This window comes from Mastomys coucha, unplaced genomic scaffold, assembly GCF_008632895.1.
Source record: "Mastomys coucha isolate ucsf_1 unplaced genomic scaffold, UCSF_Mcou_1 pScaffold8, whole genome shotgun sequence".
Lineage (NCBI taxonomy): Eukaryota > Metazoa > Chordata > Mammalia > Rodentia > Muridae > Mastomys > Mastomys coucha.
In genome coordinates, this window is record NW_022196914.1 from 28162662 (window position 1) to 28180614 (window position 17953).

General features: G+C 38.8%; 1 protein-coding gene across 3 annotated transcripts in view; it reads left to right on the forward strand.

Annotated features, from left to right (window-relative positions):
* Sema5a (semaphorin 5A) overlaps positions 1-17953 on the forward strand; it is a 441538-nt gene that overhangs the window by 286065 nt on the left and 137520 nt on the right. For all 3 annotated transcript variants that reach the window (XM_031359853.1, XM_031359854.1, XM_031359855.1), the window contains 3 exons: positions 3128-3226; positions 5358-5571; positions 17103-17388. In XM_031359853.1, coding sequence (XP_031215713.1) covers positions 3128-3226; positions 5358-5571; positions 17103-17388 — 599 coding nt within the window. The remainder of the gene's footprint in view (positions 1-3127; positions 3227-5357; positions 5572-17102; positions 17389-17953) is intronic.

Below are 17953 nucleotides of genomic sequence, written 5' to 3' on the forward strand. Positions count from 1 at the left end.
TCCTTGATTAAAGAACCAGTTGAGCTTTCTGTGCCTCTCTACATATTTATGCATCCCACACCCCTTCTGACCTCCCACTTCTCCACCAGGCTTGTGACATGCCTTCAGGAAGGTGGTAGCTTTCTGTTTCAATTATACTGGTTTTTTTTTATAATTTTTTATTAGATATTTCTTTATTTACATGTCATATGACATCTCCTTTCCCAAGACACTGGGTTTTTATATGGGGGATTTGCATAAACACCCTGTTTGTTATCTCTGTTGCTCCCTTTTATTTCATAATTGACTGGATTGCATGCTTTCTTTTTGCCAGATCTACAGAAATCAACATGTTTTCAGTTGGAACAATTTCCCCTTGGCCATGTTGTTTAGAGAAGAGTGGTTTCTCTAGTGAGACTCTCCTTGGGGTGGCCTCTTGCTTTAAGAAGAAAGGGAGAGGGTGGGTTGGTAAGCAGGGGGATAGGGAAGGGAACAAGTTTTTTGTTTTTTTGTTTTTTGTTTTTTGTTTTTTTTCTGGAGGGAAAACTGGGAAAGGAGATATCATTTGAAATGTAAATAAAGAAGATATCTAATAATAAAAAAAAGAAAAAATTTCTTTTGCATCTCAGATTGTTCTCGAAAGAATTCAAAGAGCAGCAAATGGAAACGGATGCACAGTCTTCATTACCGGGTTATTGTCATAACAGTGTGTTCACTCATTCCATTAAGAACACTCAGCCCTGTTTTCTGGAAGCTCTAGGTAGAGGTGCTTTATATGGACAGTCCTTGGTTTCCTATGATTGTCCCCCCTTTGATCCTTTCATGGTATACTCCTAGCTTTCTTGGCCCTGGTCTTCCCACCCCTGGGACGGGTGACTGTGTGATTCTTTGATGCCTTTAATGTTGTTCTTTGCTGGATGGAACTTTCCTGTCCTTTCCCAAGTCAGAAAAGGATTTGGGAACAAAACAAGCTTTGCTCCTCTAACTGTTTTAACTGTTGTACTTCCCAAATATTTACAAGCATTTCTATTTATTTTCCAAATTTTCTGTTTACTTGGATTTTTCTGTTCTTTTTTTTTTTCCAAACAGTTTTGTCAACCCATCATGCTGTGCTGTTTTTATTAGCAATGGAGCAAAGAGAATCGTATATTTGATATCTCACTTCCCTTATAGAACAAGTTCATGTGAGTGAGCAATTTGAATTGTATGAGCCAGGCTATGCAGCAGATTAGATAATGCAAACTCACACTGCTACTGAAAGTGAAGTTCACGTGACCAGAGAGCAGAATTGCTGTACTATTGAATCTATTTTGCCAGGGTTTCTAAGAGATTCAAATCATCCAGGCATCCTGGCACTCTGTGCTAGTCCCATAGGGAGATCCTGTTGTATCACATTCTGCCTTTGTCCTTTCATAGCTCAACTTGGTCCAGGCACAGAGGGGGAAGAGGTCAGTTATAGAGGAGCACCCCTACCCACCTCACTCTTCCGCATGGATTCTTGAGTACTTCTGTGTCAACAAACATGAGGCCAACTTACGCTCAGAGTATAAGGCATGCTCCTTACCCTGACCTGTATGGCCTTTTCTGCCACGTGGTGAATGTTCCAGATCCTGTGGAATTTCCAGCTTAGTTGCTATGTACAGGCATAGTCCATCTTCCTGGCCTAGTATGGCCCATGTCCTTTGTTCAGTGCAGTCCTGCATTGGTCCTCCCTTTACCTCCACTCAGTAGCCCCAGCAAATCATAGTCTCCCCTTAAACTTCCTCTCCAGGAAATCTTCCCACACCCTTGCCTTCTCTTCCTTTTTAGAGCAATGGAGAGTGTGTCTCCTCATTTTAGCATGTTATGGTCCTGGTTTTCCTGTCTAAACTATAACTTCTAGTACAAAGAGTATCGAATTAGTGAGTGCTGGAGGAAGGGGGCGCTTCCTGTCACATGACCCTATTTATTGACAGCTCTACCTATATTCTTCATAAACAAATGTTCCGTTCTCTTTCTTTGTTCTTCTACTTCTGTTAAGTCGCCACTTGCTTGCACATCCATCACTGCTATGGTGATAATGTGTCTTTTGCTATGAAAGCATGTAGGACATTCCTCAGCCAAGTTCTTCCTCAAATGTTCTGAGCAATACTTCCTTGCTAGTTATACCATTACTTATAAAAGAGTTAAAATTGTTTATAGACACTTGCTATGTATTTAATGTAGTTTTAATATGTATTAATTATACAAAATTGGTTTCATTATAACACTTCTATGCATGCATATATTACACTTTGATTAGTCTGAGCCCATAACCGTCAACTTGTTCCAATGAGTAGTTTTCATATGCAACCTTTTGAGTAGGAAAATGTTACATCTACAACATGTTTGCAAAAAGGCTTTGAGTTCTCTTTTCTTTTTAAAATTATTTGTCTTAATTCTGGATATTCTAATTACATCATTTCCCCCATCCCTTTTCCTCCTCCAAACTCTCACATATATCTATCCTTGATTTCACATATCCCTATCCTTGTTCTCTTCCAAATTCATGCCCAGTTTTTCATGCACTGGTGTTACATATCTGTGTATTGTGTGTATATGTGAGCATATTCCTAAATAGATAAATACAACCTGCTCTGTCCATAATGTCACTTGTATTTATGTGTTTGGGACTGACCATTCGGTATCAGATAACCACTTGACGTGCTCTTCCCTGGGGAAGACTGTTTCTTCCTTTCTCAGTATTCCTTAGTGGACTAAATCTCTTTGTATAAAGTTGAGGCCTCATGAGCTTTTTAAAGCAACCAGTATGTTCATAAACAGCACCAAATGAGTTGAGGTTATTTATTTTCCTATATGTATCCAAGAAAACTTAAAAAGTTGTAGTAGAATTCAAAATGAATTCATGTTTGTCAAAAACTGACACGTGTATAGAAGATATAATTATATATACATTTACATTTGTAAATACAATATACAGAACAAATGTCTAGGTATAGACAATCTACAGAACCCTTATGTCTCTGGGTAAAGAAATAAGATTCACAGCCTCATTGCTGCATTTAGTTAGCACTTGGGAAGGGCAACTTTTTTCTTTGCCTGGCACATATAGTATATCCATCTTGTTTTTAGAACTTGTTAATATGTTTCTTATACTTTTGATTTTCAGGAGGAATGTCAGAACTACATACGAGTGCTCTTAGTGGGAGGGGACCGGCTCTTCACCTGTGGGACCAATGCCTTCACACCTGTCTGTACCATCCGCTCGGTATGTGTCCATGTTGAGCTTCAGCAAACTTACACCAGGAGCTGTGGTACCCGGGTCTCTCTCCTGTGGCCTGGGGCTCTCTGCCACTGATACCTGAGTCTCTCTGCTGCTGTCTGGAGCTCTCTGCTGCTGACGCCTGGGGCTGCACAGAGCATTAGTTAGTCAATACGAGGCAATGCATGAGTGAGATACTTTATTGTAGGAAAGAGAAAATAGGCCAGTCACATAGAGAGAAAGAAAGGAGAGGAAGGAGAGGAGAAGAGAAGGAGAGAGAGAGAAAGGAAAGAAAAGAAGCAAGGGAGCAAGAGAAAGAACAAAGAGTAAGAGAAAGAGGGGAAGAAGGCAAGAGAAAGAGGGCAAGAGAACAAAGAGCAAGAGAGGAGAGGAAGAGGGCAAGAGTAGAGGAGGGGGCAAACCACCCCTTCTGTTGTGTGAGGTGTGGCTATCTGTCTGTGGAGCAAGGCATGCCTGGCTATGGTCAGATGGCTGGGGATAGGGTCCAGCTAGAATGCTGGGAACTTGGGGCATTGGCTACCTGACAGAGCACAGATCTCCTGCAGGGGGACAGCTGTGAGAGGTTGTGATTGAAACAGGGGCCAAAGACTCAGGAGTCCTGGTTGAACACCTTCCATTCCTTGCAGGCAAAGATATTGCCAACTGGGTCATCAGAGCTCAGACCTATTACTCTACTGAGCCTAGGTTGCCTGAACAGACCACTGCCCTACAAGGAGAAGCTGAACATGATATTTTTCAAAGCCCCATTTTAAAAGTGTTTCTGTTTACCAAGGGAAAGCACCTTTGCAGCATTACTGCATTGAACAAATACTTGATGTCTTTACTTCTAATCAGCCAGGACTGTCATTTATAAAACAGCAGAAATTAATTGGACACTACATATTGAAGTATGCTTTAAAACTATTTCAGTCAGCATTTTCCCAACAAATGGCCCTAAGCATCCATCATAAACATATACTTCTTTTTTATTTTCATAGTGGTAGAAATGTTATCAATTACTAAAGTGCTATAAAATCACAACTCATATGAGAAGAAAATATCTACAAACTGGATAAAAGGTATGCCAAAAATAAAATGAGCAAACATCTATAAGCAATGTAATGTTATAACTGTTATTATAGACAGGGACTTTCTTCTTACTTGTTTCCCTGTAGAAGCATGGCAAAGCCATTAGACATGCATGCTGTCTTCTTAATTCAGGATATTAATTTAATCGTCTTTGAGAAATATAACTAGGAAACACCATTATGCTAATTTATGGGCATTACAACTCCTCTTAAAGCCTTAACTTATCATCTTGGCTTAGTGTTCATTATTTTAAATTTTAAATTCATCCTCAACATCTATGCCATGAAGTTGATACTTGGAGGCAGGGGATAGTTTTTTAAAAGGAAGACCCTGAGATGTAAAGACTTGATGTAACTTCCCAAGGACTATGTTTCCAACAGCAGTAGAGAAGGTGAGCTTGCTAGTCCTACATAAACTTTCTTCAGCATTTTTTTTCTAACTCAGTTAAAAGTCAAGAACCAAATTGAAATGGAGTCTTGTCAAAATTCTCCAATACAAAAGAAGAAAAGTAAAAGCTATAATCATGTTTTATTAGATGGCAACTAGAATCTTGGAAGCCAATTGATACTTAACATACATGCAGATTTCTTAGTACTAAATAGGAGGTAAGAACAATACAAGACATGTGTACTATACAGTACAGAATATTGACACATGCTTATCACAAAGTAGTATTTAAGGACATCATTTTTTGTCTGATTAATACCATGAACATACTTCCTTTTTATCATTCACATATCTATAAATATTAAACTTGGATTCTTCATTGAAGTAGAAAACTGTCAACATTCATACATCCTGTGGCAAGGTTATAAAATCTTGCTTTATATTTTATCACTAGCATGATGTTCTGTATCTACAAAGATGTATTCCCTGGCCAGGGTTACAGATAACTGTTTTCATAGAGTCAGAATTAGGAAAGATTTTCATCTCGCATACCCCATTGCATACATGATATCCATGTGTCTAACAGCGGTAAAATGGTACATGAGCAGATTGAATGGTACTTTTCTGAGTTAACTGGTTTTCTTCTCATATTTATCCACAGTTAAGTAACCTGACTGAGATCCATGATCAGATCAGTGGCATGGCCCGCTGTCCCTACAGTCCCCAGCACAACTCTACAGCTCTACTCACAGCCAGTGGGGAGCTTTATGCTGCAACAGCCATGGATTTTCCAGGGCGAGATCCAGCCATTTACCGAAGTCTAGGCACTTTACCTCCTCTTCGAACTGCACAGTACAACTCCAAATGGCTCAATGGTAAGTCTTTGAGTCACCCCTGAGCCTCATGTTGTTTTGTTTGTTGTACTTGGTTAGTTATTGCTTAAAACTTAAGTCACACTTTATAAAAAAAATCTTCATCTTCAAGGTATAATGCACTTAGTACTGATAAATAGCAGTACATTCTTTAGTGCTAGGAGGAGTGAGTAATTGCTCCAACACTCTAAGCCAGGATAATAGAGCCAATAGTGTCAGCCAGTATGGACAAGACCACCCATCAGTATAATGCTATTTCTTCCATGTGTTGCTGTTTAAAATCTAGGAAATTGAATGTTAGGTCATAGATACATGTAGGCTCATATGTATGATTCCTTAATGTCTACTTAATATATTTTGAACAAGAAATTAATATATGACATTTTCAGACAGTATCAAGAACCCATTTTCCTACTCAAAGTAACTCAAAGTAATTTGACAATTAAAAAATGAAAAAAATGTTTCCAGTGTATGTGTCTATCACTTTGGGGTAAGCATCTTCAGAATTTAATTCAATGTGTAGAGAGTTCATCAGGACCCAGATCTTGTCAGTTTAGATTCTGCTACCCACAGCTTGCCAAGTTGGTCATAGGAGCTTCCATGCTCAGCTCATGAATGCAAAGTCAGCACTATAGTTTCTGGCTTGTTTGCAGTTGTGGCAACAGCCCCTGGAAGGACTACCACACTCATGTCCATTTCTCTTTTAAGAAACTGAAAATTAAGAGGAAGTACCAGTCAATTACAACAAGAAACCAATCCCCTAAATAAACAGTCAGAGAATGGACAGAGGCAGCTGTACAGCTATTATTATGGCTATATGAATGTCCTGTGTGCTCTCAGTCATCATCCTTGTGTATTTGAATGTATGCTTATGTGAACACAGCCACACTCTCAAGGGAAGTGTCTATCCATGCTGTGGGATTCATCACCTGAGCTCTCATTTGATAGTTTGCAGAAGGGGAATCTTGATGGTTTTGCTAGTATAATACTTATTATTTTGCTATTTCAAGATCTTCAAAGCTTGGGTTTCCTTATGCCCAACATAAATTATATATGTAGCTATATATCCTTACCACATTGAGGCTACTTTTGTGTTCAGATAATTCTTTGTTATGGGAAAGGTATTGTCTTTGTGGAGAATGTTTAGTGTCATCTGTGATCCCTGCCTACAAGATCCTAGCTGTATTCCTACCTTCTTAAGTTATAAAACAAAAATAAATGCATACATTCTCAAATATTGCCCAGAGGAAGTTGTCTCCTTTTGAGGCCTACTGATTTTCACTTAAGGCATATTTATCATCTATCCGTCTGTCTGTGTGTATCTACGTATCTGTCACATATCTGTCATCTACTGGTTATCTATCCATCTTTCATCTTTCCATCATCTGTCATCTGTCTGCCATCTATCTTTCTCGAGTAATTGCTAAATAATACAGTCAAGCCAAGTATCCCAGTTTGCCTTTAGAGCACACTCAGGAAAATCTATGCTATCACCACTGAGCCTCTCATAGCCTTGCCTACTTACTGGTCCTAAAGAACAATGTGAATGTTTTCTGAACTGAAACAGCACCTGAAATTTCCTCATTAACACCCCTTCTTTTGAACTCATTTAAACTCAACCTACCTACTCCCTGTAGGTAGTCTCCTTCTGTCTCTGAAGCCTGTATTGGAGGATCTCAAAGTAGTTTTTCTGTTTTGCAAATTTTCACTGGCTGAGCAGTATATGCCATTGAAAAACCAGTTAACTTTTTTTCCAACTGGCTAACTAACTTTGATCTGAGTCTTCAAATATCCCTTCTTCATGGAACATCATCCTGACCATATTACTTAAAAATCACATCTTTTGCTCTCTAGTCCTCATAATCCTTTGCTATGTTCAATTTTTAACATTAGACACTATATTCTTTTACTATCTTGCTTCTACCTTTGAACAAAAAAAGCATTTGCCAATCATTGAAGTGAAGCTCTCTTGTACACTACTTCATTTCACACTTGCAGAGGTATGTACTTGGGTTTGGTTGATGATAATAGAGTAAATGAACTAATGAATGCCATAATCTATGTTCTAGAGTCTACAGAATAAAATTATACCCATACCCTATATGAAATATGTAGAAGGCAACTGTGTCCCAAAGGTGGGGCCCTTGTGAAGGAATTAGTGCCCTCTTAAAAGAATCACAGTGCAGAGAGCTGTCTCACTTCTTTCATCATGCAAGATATGTAAAGTTGTAAGTAAACCTTCACCCAACATGAATCATGCTGGGTTGGCAGTGTTCATCCCCCAGTCCTTCGGGAAAGAAATTGCTGCTCTTTATAATACGCAAATTCATATGTTTTTTCATAGCAATCTGAATGGACTCGAAAAAATAAAAAAAGATACCTGACTTTTGTGTTTCCCTCAATAGTTTGGGACTTTCTTGTGGGCAAGGTTGAGGTAGGGCCATCTTTGTGGTCTTAGTACCTTATGTTCAGTCAGTGCTTATTGAATGAGTAGGTGTTGTTACATAAGGCAAGATATCTCAGTTGTAACCTAGAATCATAAAAATAAATAAATAAACAAAAAACTCAAAACAAAACAAAAACCAAGAATTGTATGTTTCCCATTGGCTCATGGTCCAAACATTAATGCCCAGCTCATCTGCTCCCACTTCAGCCATGATGTAATTCCTTATCAAAGCCAGTGTAATTGAATGAATAACATTATGAGGGCATCTGGAACATTAAATTGTGTGTTTGAAGGCAAACATAATTTTCAAAACCAGATTTTTTTCCCTTTGTGCCAAAATCACTCTTAAAACAAATTTATGTGTTTACAGAAATTTCTTAACAGCTTTAATGCATTAAAATATTAATCATTCCTAACCCTTATTAAATGATTACTGTAAGGCAGGGCAATAAATGTTTGATAGCCAAAGCTTAAAATAGAAGCTCTAAAACTCGCCTTCATGAAAATGACAAGTCAGATCAGGGAAACAGCAAACCTATGAAAAGAAAAGGAGAGAGAGTGTGCAAGGCAGTGCTGTGTGATTAGATTTGGAAACTGAGGCAACTGTGTGTTTGCATAGAACATGGAAAACAAGTACCTGAGTGAGCTTTAAAAACCCACCATGTGCTCTGTGTAGAAGTCATCATATTAACACCCAGGGACTTGCTTGTTTCCTCATTTGAGGAAACATTTGCTTGGTTGACATGCAAATTCCTGAGCTCCCTATTCTACCCATGGTTGCCAATGGAGGACTCACTTGAGATCGACAAACATCATCATAATACAAGTAGCACATTCTGTGATATGAAGCACGCAGAAGTACAATGAAATTTTTAATGTTCCTCCCAAATCTCGTTCATCAGATGGATGGGTCAGGATGGATATGCTATGCAGAATTGGTTTGATGTAGTTTGGAAATTCTTACAAACTATATATGATTATCCTTATAATGTGCATAAATATTTTAACAAGTTCTTTTTTATGTGTAATCTGCCTGTTGATGCAGCTGCTGATGCCTGCTGATGCAGTCTTGTAACCATACTAGGTAGGTGGGAGAGTCTCAAAGACTGGGTAGAATACTTCACTTAGAAGGGACACCCATGTCCAACTCATTAGCAGTCTTCCCTGCAGTTCTCCAAAGGAGATCCTGGCCCTCAATATCCAGATGATATCTTGACCACATCTAGTGAAGACCTAGGGTTTGAAAAGAGATTCCACTTCCTAGCTCGCACCCCTTGCCTGCCACATGCTACCAACGCTCTCTGTGTTGATACTCTAGCATCATAGCCAGGCTGTTCCTTTCCACCGATACATATATCTATGTGCAAGATTGCTATGGGAGAGAACCATGTGTACTTTCAGACAAGGTTGATAATTTTCTCCACTGCTGAAGCATTGCGAAAAGAATATAATGAACCGAAATTACCCAGCCAAAGAAGACAAGTCAGCAGAATGATTTAACATAGCCCTTTATGGGATGTAAGAAATCAATTTTGATACTGCTTTTTGAAATTATATGGCATTAACCGAGCACTGAGTGTCTGAAAGCCCCGGAGCCACAGAGCCCTTGGTTGTCTCAGGAGTTTCTGTACTTGCCAACAAGTCACTTAGAACCTGTGGGTTTTGATTTGTACATCTCAAAGGAGAATGGGTGATATATTGCAGTAAAGGCACAAACTGTGCACCGATTTACATGGAACTCCACATGAAAATCCACACTGGAGGAAAGAGATCTCCCTCCAGAGAAAATATGTAGACACTTACTAGCACTGATGTAAATTAGAGAAATGTTACACGCTCATTGTCTCACAATGCTAGCCGCTTCCTAGTGAGAGTCTTGCATTCCTCCCATGCTGGTTGTTAATATTGCTTCCTTTCTGTCTGCCCATGGCTCTTTTGTGGACCATCTTCTTGATCCAAATCATAGTTATCTCTCTTTGTAAGATGCACAGTTGAGTTTCTCTCCCCCTGTTGAGCATTTGTTTTCCCCAGAGGTCGGCTTCCTGCTTTAGTGCACTCATCACAGTCTAGGAAAGACAGCTCACTCTCTGTGGTTTTATCTTTATTTGTTTTGTTTGTGCTTTCCTTTGGACCCAATCAAACAAGGAAACCGAGACAGAACCATCATATGGTATTACTTATTCTGTTGTAGCCTGTCAAGAAGAAAAATTGATAAAAATAAAATACAGTGTTGCTGCAGAGATTGTCTTTCAAATGAATTTCATGTGTTTTACTTTACATATATATACATATATATTAAGCATTCTAATATTTCTCATCTCATTATCTTTGAATTCAACTAAGCATTGCAATAAAAATCATACATATATATATATATATATGTTGATTGTAGAGATTAAATTATTACCTGTTTTGAAAAAAAAAAATTCTATAAAAGCCAAAAGAGCATCAGAAAAAAAGAGCATTGCAACTAGAAATGTCCCACTTTAAAAGTGCTTAGACATACTCAGAAAATGAGCTCTAGCTAATGAACCTGGGGTCCTGCTGGTCAGAGGATGTGATAAGGATGGTGGTATAGCAACCAGAGGCTGCACCTGGGCTGAAAGTAGACAGCACACTGGACACCAATGGCTTTGTTGCTTTGAGAAGGAATATCTAAGCCAAGTTCCCCTAAGAGCTGGGGAAGTCTAAAAGGGAGTAGCTCTTCTCTAGATGGCTGGGCATGAGTGTGTGTGGTTCTCTGTTAGTAGGAAGGTGGAACAGACTGTAAGTTATTCCTTTGGGAATCCTTAAACCCCTGTAAAGAATGCACTGAAACTGGTAATGCTACCCATAAATGCCCTGCAGCTGGTCACATTCCCCACAATGCACTGCAGCTGGTCACACTTCCCACAATGAACTACAGCTGGTAACACTCCCCACAATGCACTGCAGTGGTCACACTCCCTACAATGCACTGTAGCTAGTTATACTCCCCACGAACATATGGAAAACAGTCCCTTGAACCAGTGTTTCAGCTTTCCTTCAGACTTGCCTTCTGAGAGTGGATGGTCACATGACTGTACAGGATAACCAGGGTTATGCTTGCCCTGTGCTTTCACACTTCACTGCCACCTCAAATCCCACAGAAACCTGAATATCTCTGCCCCTCAACTCTCCATTATAGATTATTAGTCTGTCCTGGTTTTCTGCCCCAAATCTTCTGTCCCAACACTGGCTCCATTCCAATCCCATCCACCCTCGTGTTCTTCTCTCAAGCTGGTCCTCATTTGAGCATTTATCCTACTCTTTGTCTGTGGTCATTTCTGACCTCACTCCTACCCTTCCCTCTCCTCCTTCTGGCTACTGCTGTTGATATCCAGGGTCCTAGTCATCTTTGCATTTACTCACTGGGCTCTGTCTTGTTGGTGCATTTGCACTGTTCCGGGAAATGGGGAGTGTCTATCTGTTTACAAAGGATCCAATGAATATCCAGGACAGTATAGAAGCTCTTCAGAGAGCTGGTGAGGGAGGAATGCTACAGATGGCATTGATGGCTTTGCATACAACACAATCTCTGTAACCACACTGCCCCAGACTAACTGGATGCAGTAATGCCCTAATTTCATATGCAGAATGGAGGAAGGTTGTCACATAAATAAAGATGGTCTGTTTATTGTTGATTGTGTTTATTCAATCTACACAGTTATAATTTTTGTTTGGTATTTTGATTATTGCCAACCAAGTGCTTGGCACTTGGTGTGCATTCCATTTGAATCTCACAGTGATACTTAAAGTGTTGTATCATTATTGCCACTCTAAGTCAGAGAAAATAATGATCATATAAATTAAATACAAGTTCATACAGCCAGTAGATGGAAGTATTGAGCCGTGTATACATATACCTCAGTACTACATGTATGTGATACACATGCACACAGAAATTTGTGTCATCTATGAAAAAAATCTATCTGTAATCTAGTTGAAATCTTAGGAAAAGGTCTATGGTCACTCATTAAGGGTTAAGGGACATTTAATTAACTTTAAATTAAGTTACATAAGTAGCTACATGAAACTGGGTGGTCTAAGTAAATACCTAAATGAAGTTAAACTTAATTTTGAAAGTTTCTATAGAACATTTATTATAGTTATGATGAAGGAAACATAATGTGGTGGGTCTAAAAGGTATAAATACAGAAACAGCTTCATCATGGTGCTTAAAACTTAGGGTTATTTGCTGTTTGTCATAAGTAAAGAATGTTTTCATTAATGTGTTTCCTAATTGTGAAATGGCCTCCTGTTGGTAAAACACAGCCTAGGTGCATTATGCTTCTCAGATCCTGATCATTTTTAAGCATAATAATGCAGGATATGTTTTGATCATTCACTGTTAGGATTATTTGAAGTTCTGTCAAAAACAAATTCATGTGAAAGGAACAGGAAGCACAAAGGATAAAACAAAAGCATTAGCAATCATTTACTGTGATCTTACTAAGTGCCAGCCCTTCTTCACACAGTCCTTCAGAGTATATCTCAATACTGCTCTCAATACTCATGTAAGATGATAGAACATGGCACATACCAATGGTTCAATCCAGAGCAGAGCTGCAGCACACATGGGCTCCATGCCCAGTCATATCAACCTTGCTTTCCACAAGCATTTTGTAAGGTGATTTTCTCAAGTGATTTTTCATGGATTTGATTCTAGTACACATTATATTAGGCTTGAAACATTAGAGTTCTTTCATGTCTTTCATGGACATTCTCATTGATTCTATGTCAGTAACTACCAGTGAAGCAAACCCCAGATTAAGCCATTTAAGAATACTACATTCATTCCCATGTAGATGCTTTGGGCATTAGAGTAGCAAGAGTAGATTAAGAGACTTTGCTCAGATGGTTCTGTCTGCTTCTGCAGGGCCAGACTCCTCTCTGAGGCTTGTTACTGGCATCCTCTCATTGCACACATATATACATGTTAAGAGTAACTTCTTGGTGCTGCCAACTGTATGGTCAGTATTTTGTAAGGTGTAGCACAATTCTTAGATCATAGTGGCCAGTCTTCATCATCTTTCTGACATATGTTGCATAATATTCTGTAATCTACAATTTTATGTTTTACAAACAAGTGAAATGACAATTCCTCCACTCCCATATTTATATACATGCTCACATAGAGCTGTGTTCCTTCCCATTCTGAATTAGTCAGTGGGAAATCTTCTATTCATTGGTAGCTCTGATAGTAATGATGTATAAATAATCTCTGAGATCACTCTTTCTAATATCCATCATAGACAAGACAGCAATGCCTGATTTATAGCTTGTTTAGTTCCTTCAACAAGGACACATACTAGTTTGCAATGAATCAACAAGAGACAAAGATCAAATAATGGAGGAAAATAGTGTACATCTTGTGATTCTGCCTGGTGAGATTGGTTTCCTCTTCTTCCAGATTTACATCTATAAACACAAGATGTTTGACTGCCTGTTTGATGGTTATTTTGGTATTTTCATTGTATTTGGAAATGCAGCATGATGCTAGATGAGTTTCAAAAGTCCTGCTTTCCAAGACATAGAGCTTCCTGATTTAGCAGCTAGTCACACAGTCAGTGAGTGGCCATCATCCCAAGGTTCACTGTGGGGCATCAAGGCTTGTTTCCAAATGGACTTGGTTCCAGTACCAGCATGACCATACAGTGTAGTAAATTACAGAACAACAACTACTACTGGCTCAACCCAAGTTCTGTTTTCACAAACAAGAAAGAAAGGTGCATCTAAGGATTTCTATTGAAATTTGTCAGTGGCTTTCAGGCTTAAGAAGGCTTTCTATGGGGGCTGGAGAGACAGCTCAGTGGTTAAGAGCACTGACTGCTATCCAGTGGTCCTGAGTTTAAATCCCAGCAACCACATGGTTGGCTCACAATCATCTGCAATGAGATCTGATGCCCTCTTCTGGTGTGTCTGAAGATAGCTACAGTGTATTTACATATAATAAATAAATAAATCTTTTTTTTTTAAAAAAAAAAGAAAACTTTCTATGGAAGAAGGAAGAAGCTGTGGGAGAATGTGCTTAGCTTCCTATGGGAAACCTGCGTGAGACACATGGACCAGGTACTAGAGAGCAGGGGGGTCAGTTGTAGACATTCCATTTAAACCTGCAGCACTGTTGCTTACACACTCCCAACTACATTCTTGCTAATAAATTCCTTGAACAGCATGGCCTCTGCCTCCCACTGTTCTTAGTACTGGAACTCAGGTCCCTTACTTTCATAGGAAGTGTTCTTTCCTACTGAGATATCTGCTTGGCGCGCTGATCTTGTATTAAGGAACTGATAGAATATTATGTTTTGTTTGGTTTTGTGGCATTTCTTTTTCACTCCTTTGGAACAATCGATGAATGTGCAGGCTCTATGGTTATACAGTCTAACTTGGGGCTTCCTCACCACACACAATGCTACCTTGTGAACTTGGCTGAGCTATTAAACCCTTTAGTATCCTTCACTATAAAACAGCATCTGTAACACGGCACCTATCTCTGTTTCTTGTGAGTTTAGTAGCCCAAAGCATAGCTCACAAACTAGTGCAAGAACTAGTTTCTGGGGGTAGAGTTATTTTTATTATAAACTCAAATGGAAGAAGCAAGATGGATCACTTCCTTTGAGGTAATTTTCCTGCTCAAGAGTAGTGATGTACTAGAGATAGATACCACATTTTGTCATATATCTGACCCCATAGTAATGACAGAAGTGACTGTATGTGAGAATGTTTGATAAATGTTGCTGAATCTGGCTCATGCTTTCCAGTTGAGTACTGTTAACCTTAGCCCCAGGCAGGGCACATACAAGTACTCTCTATATCTTGTCAGGTTTATTCTTATCATTTCTTTTTAATCTGTGCATATGTATGCATATGTACATACATGGGTACCCTGGACCTGTGGTTATAGGTAATTGTGAGCCTCCTAGCTAGGCCATCCCTTTTCCAGCCCTGATCTTTTCTGGTTCACACAGGATTTCTGTAGCTATTCGTGTGGTGGTGGTTGATTTGCCTGGTTTTGGTATAATCTCAAATCGTAACCTGGCCATGTGAATCTGGGTACAGTGTACATTCTGAAATGAAGCTATGCACAAAGATGACTCTTCTTTAAACACTAAATATAGTTTTGCCATTCAGCCATGTCCTTGATTTTGGCATATGTTTCTGTAATAGTTCTCTCTTGGAAATTCTTAATTAACTTTATGTAAAAAAAAAAAATAATCCCTCAGTATTTTGTGTGCTATATAGGCACCCTAACTTAGTGAGTGTCTCTCCAGGATCCTAAAGTATCCGGTAACTGTGCATACATCTATTGTGTCATCCTTTAGTGCAGTTTGCTTTGTTGATTCCTACTGTACTTGCTTCAGGTCAAAGCAACACTGATCTAAAAACAAATGCTTGGTGGCATAGAAATTAAATCATTTCTTGTCGGAATTTCTACGTATCCTTTTATTTACTTAATTAGCCTAAGAAAGATATAAAGAACTGAATGGAAAGCAGACTAGATATGCTAATAATTGTATTCATATATTTTTAAAATGTAAAGCTGTGTTGACATCTTTGATGATAGAGGGGTGATTAAAAATTGATGGGAGTTCTCCTGGACATGCTGAAAGCACGGTCAGTGTTAGTGTTATGTCCTGACTATTTCAGCTCCTAGATGAGCTTGTGTGTCCTATTAACATTGAGGGCTTATCTTGCTTGCAAGACTACTCTGAGTCATCCTGTCAATAGAATTCAAACTGGTGCAATCAATCAGATATTGTCAAGTACAAGGCCAGGTGAATTGCCCCATAACAAAGCAATTGTCCTTAAAAGTGGATTCTGGTAGATATAGCTGCTGTGTCTCTCTATTAATTCTGAACATCAAAGGTTACTGCCATGATTATCCTAATGACACCATAAAATTCTGATGTTTACTAAATGATTTGAGTTGCCTTCAAATAAATGAAAGAGAGATGGAACTGGTTCCTGGAGTTTTTAAAGAAACAAATTAGGGCATAGAAGTGTGTGAAAACTTAGCTTTTCCATTGTCATTAGGCTCACTCCCAAGATAAGATAATACTCTTAAGTGCTATGTGTAAAATTCTGATTCCTAAATTTCTAATAAGCCTGATGGTTAAATATAGGCTTCACCATGATTTTAGCATATCTACATCCTTATATTTCCAGTAATTATGAGACCATAAAGCTTCCAGACAGTTTCAACACTCATTTTCCCTCTTCATGGATTCCCTTGGTGACCTAGAAATCAGAAAACAAGGCTTGATTGTTACAGTTACTGGGTCACCATAGAAACAGTGGATGCTAAAGCTAATTCAGGGTATCAATCTTGTGGTTTGTGGTTTTGACTCAGTTTTATCTTCGAAAAATCATTTTAGGACCTTAGTGAATGTACATAAATTATGCCCAGTATGCATGTGTGCATAAGTTTCATTGTCAAGCACAAGTGTTAGAGTCTAGAATTCCCCAACATACTCAGTCCTCTGGACCTTATTTTCTTCCTCTCTTTCTCAAGTATAAGGAAGAATTTTCAAATAGTCAAATACATACTGACCTGTGAACATGTGCTACGTTATCATTTGTTTTGTTTTGTCTCATTTTTAATTTCTTTAATTTTTTGGGGGGGATTACAATAAATCATTTCCCTCTTCCCACTCCTCTCTGCAAACTCTCCCATATACCCCTCCTTGCTCTTTCAAATCCATGGCCTCTTTCGTCATTGATTGTGAATTACATTCATGTGTGCAAATGTATATATCTAAATTCCTAAACAAATTCCTCAAGTTCCTTGTGAACTTGAGTGCAGATGTAGCTCAGGATGACTGAGGGAAAAATCACACTGTTGATCTCTTATTAAGACACACGCAAAGCCATGCATGGAAATGATGTAGCATGTAGCGGTAAGGTGCTTGCAGAACCTCTCATGTTTCTCTTTTTTTCTTGTAAGCACTATTTGTTGTCAACCAGAACAATATTTCCTTTGAGGAAAAAAAAAAAAAAAGGTTATCAGACGAGACTTTTAACAACAGGAACGGCATATAGCATTGATATTTTCTCCTCTTGTTTCCAGAACCAAACTTTGTGTCTTCCTATGACATCGGAAATTTCACCTACTTCTTCTTCCGAGAAAACGCCGTGGAACACGACTGTGGGAAGACTGTGTTCTCCAGGGCCGCCCGGGTCTGTAAGAATGACATTGGAGGGCGATTTCTTCTGGAGGATACCTGGACTACCTTCATGAAGGCTCGCCTCAACTGCTCCCGGCCTGGTGAGGTACCCTTTTACTACAACGAGCTGCAGGGCACTTTCTTCCTGCCAGAGCTGGATCTGATCTATGGAATCTTCACAACCAATGTGTAAGTAGCTGGTAATGCCCCCTCTCCTTTCTCATCTCCTTTTTCTGAATGGGCCTTTTGTTCTTTGACCTCTGAGGGTTTAAAGTTGCTCTAGAGGAAGTCTTTCTTATTTTCCTGGGCTAACAGCCAAAGAGCCACAAAAAGAGTCTTTTCAGTATGAATTAAATATTAGGTAAAGATATATGCTTTGCAGGACTTGCTTTAGGAAAGGAAAGCTCATTCAAAATATTTTTTATTTTCCTTAGGAAAAAGTAGTATCGAATTATTGTATTATGGATTGCACCTTCCTGACTAGTGAGTGTGTTCTAGGCACTTTATGAAGTGCTGATACATATCAGATGTAATTTTTTAAAGCAAATAAATCCCAGCTCTACCACATGCACATGAAACTATTTGGCACTTCTACACATCCTCATGGCTGCAATTCTCTTTGACCTGTTCTCACAGTTGTTGGGTAGAAGTAGAGTCTGGGAAATGCTCCTGAAAACGAAATGTATAGGTGTGCTTTCATTTTTTTTTTATTAGATATTTTCTTTATTTACATTTCAATGTAATCCCCTTTCCT